Consider the following 1,895-nt stretch of genomic DNA (forward strand, 5'->3'; position numbering starts at 1 on the left):
TTATTTCCCCCCCCCCCCCTTCCCCCCCCCCTTTCTCCCTCCCTCCCTCTCTCCCCCCCCCCCCTCCCTCTCTCCCTCCCTCAATCGTCGCACCCCCCCTCCGGCCGCCATCGCAGAGGAGGACCTTCGCCGCTTCGGCGAGACCGCCCAGCGCGTGGTCGCCGGCGTGCCGGCCGCCGGGGGCGCAGAGCCGGGCGAGCACCGCTCGCTGAATGTCGAGGCGGACGCGCGGCACACGCTGCCGTCGCCCCGAGTGCTGTGACCGCGCCTCAAGCGCGGGGCCGAGCCGTCCTAGGTGACGGTCCATCGCGACTTGGGCAGCTTCATGGCGGCGAAGCCCGGGCTGGAGGTGCTCGGCGATGCTGGCAAGCCGGAGGTGCTCGTGCGCGCGCACGCGTTCGCAGAGCCCGACTGGCGGTCCTTTGACCGCCCGCTGGCCAACACGCCGGAGGGGGTGTACACCTATGTGCACGAACTCGCCGCCGCCGCCGGGACGGAGAGCGGTCCGCTGGCCGGCCCGACGATCTGCCTCAAGCTCAAGCGACGGGAGGCTGTCGCCGCCGCACTCGGCGGGACAGCCCTCGATGATTTGGCGGCACGAGAGGGGGATGCGCCCGACTTGGAGGCGGCGAGGCGCGTCAACCAGCTCGCGTGCGGGTGGCAGCCTCCCCCGTCGCTCTGCGCCGCCCGCTCCACCGGCGAGCCGCTGCGCCTCGAGCTGACGGGCGACCGCGAGCTGCTGGACGCTCCGGACGGGCCGCTTGGCAACAAAGGCGGCTTGTACATCGAGTCGCGTGTGCGCGTCGCACCCGCAGAGGGCAACCCTTCGGTGCTGCGTGTGACGAGCCCGACGATCACCACGCCGCTCGTGGGCGTGCCAGAGCAGTTCCGCGCGGGCCACTACATGAAGGTCCTGAGCCCTTGGGCGGGCTACGCGGAGGCCATAGAGTGAAGACGTTAGGAAGACGTCTATTAGCGCCGGCGTGTAGCGTGGTGTCATGCGGCCGGAGAGTGAGCGTGAGAGCAGCGTGACTGGCACGCTAGAGAGTGGAGACGATGAGCGTGGTGTGCTAGGTAAGAAACGTGCGCACAGCATGTATCTCTGAGGTGGGAATAAGGAAGTGAACTGACACAGACAGCCTGTGTATCTGTGTATATATTTACTGATGTGTGATGAGTTTGCTTGCACGGTTGCCAGATAGATGAGCTCTTATACTAGGACTAGCGTAGTGTGGGACCTGCAGCGGGGTTTCTCCTGGCACACAGGTACTCACTTATCCTCCAACGTCCAACGGACGTTCGAGAGTGGACTCTATTTCACTCTATACTACGAATGGCCCAACGAGGATGGCAGTGAAACCCAACCAGTGGAGAAAATGAGGAAGCTGGTCACACGCCCCACGCTCGACGCTGCCCTGGTCATCAGACGATCAGCGAGGCCGCCAAGGACAACCACGAGCTGTGCTCAAGACGCTGTCTGGCCAAATCGCCGCGTCGTCCTATGCAGCGTCGTCGTTGATGCGTGCGGAGCTGCTGGAGCAGGCGGATGCCAAGCTGGCCAAGAAGGAGGAGGCGGCGGCGCAACAGGCGGCGGCGGAAAAGTCGCGCAGGCCAGCGTCGCCGCCGCCGCGGCGAAGGCGAAGTGGGTTTTCAAGCAGGAGGATAAGGTGGTGAAGCGCTCAGGTGGAGAGAGCGAGTACGGTGAGGTTATCGGCGATGCGCAGCTGCTCAAGGAGGCGGCAGACGCTGAGGCGAACGAGCTCGAAGCGGCGGCGGACGCGGCGGAGACGGCGGTACGCGCCCCACCCCGGACCGCCCCGCCCGGCCGCAACCGACACGACCCGACCCGCCGCGCTTCAACCCCACCCGAGCTCCCACCCCACGCGCGACTGTCG

General features: G+C 66.8%; 1 protein-coding gene across 1 annotated transcript in view; it reads left to right on the top strand.

Moving 5' to 3' along the window:
* Window positions 1–1,895, top strand: part of EMIHUDRAFT_462994 (hypothetical protein) — a gene marked incomplete at both ends in the record, with an annotated part of 7,194 nt that overhangs the window by 2,337 nt on the left and 2,962 nt on the right. The window contains 2 exons of the mRNA XM_005781608.1: window positions 296–910; window positions 1,611–1,793. Coding sequence (XP_005781665.1) covers window positions 296–910; window positions 1,611–1,793 — 798 coding nt within the window. The remainder of the gene's footprint in view (window positions 1–295; window positions 911–1,610; window positions 1,794–1,895) is intronic.

This window comes from Emiliania huxleyi, assembly GCF_000372725.1.
Source record: "Emiliania huxleyi CCMP1516 chromosome Unknown EMIHUscaffold_20, whole genome shotgun sequence".
NCBI lineage: Eukaryota > Haptophyta > Isochrysidales > Noelaerhabdaceae > Emiliania > Emiliania huxleyi.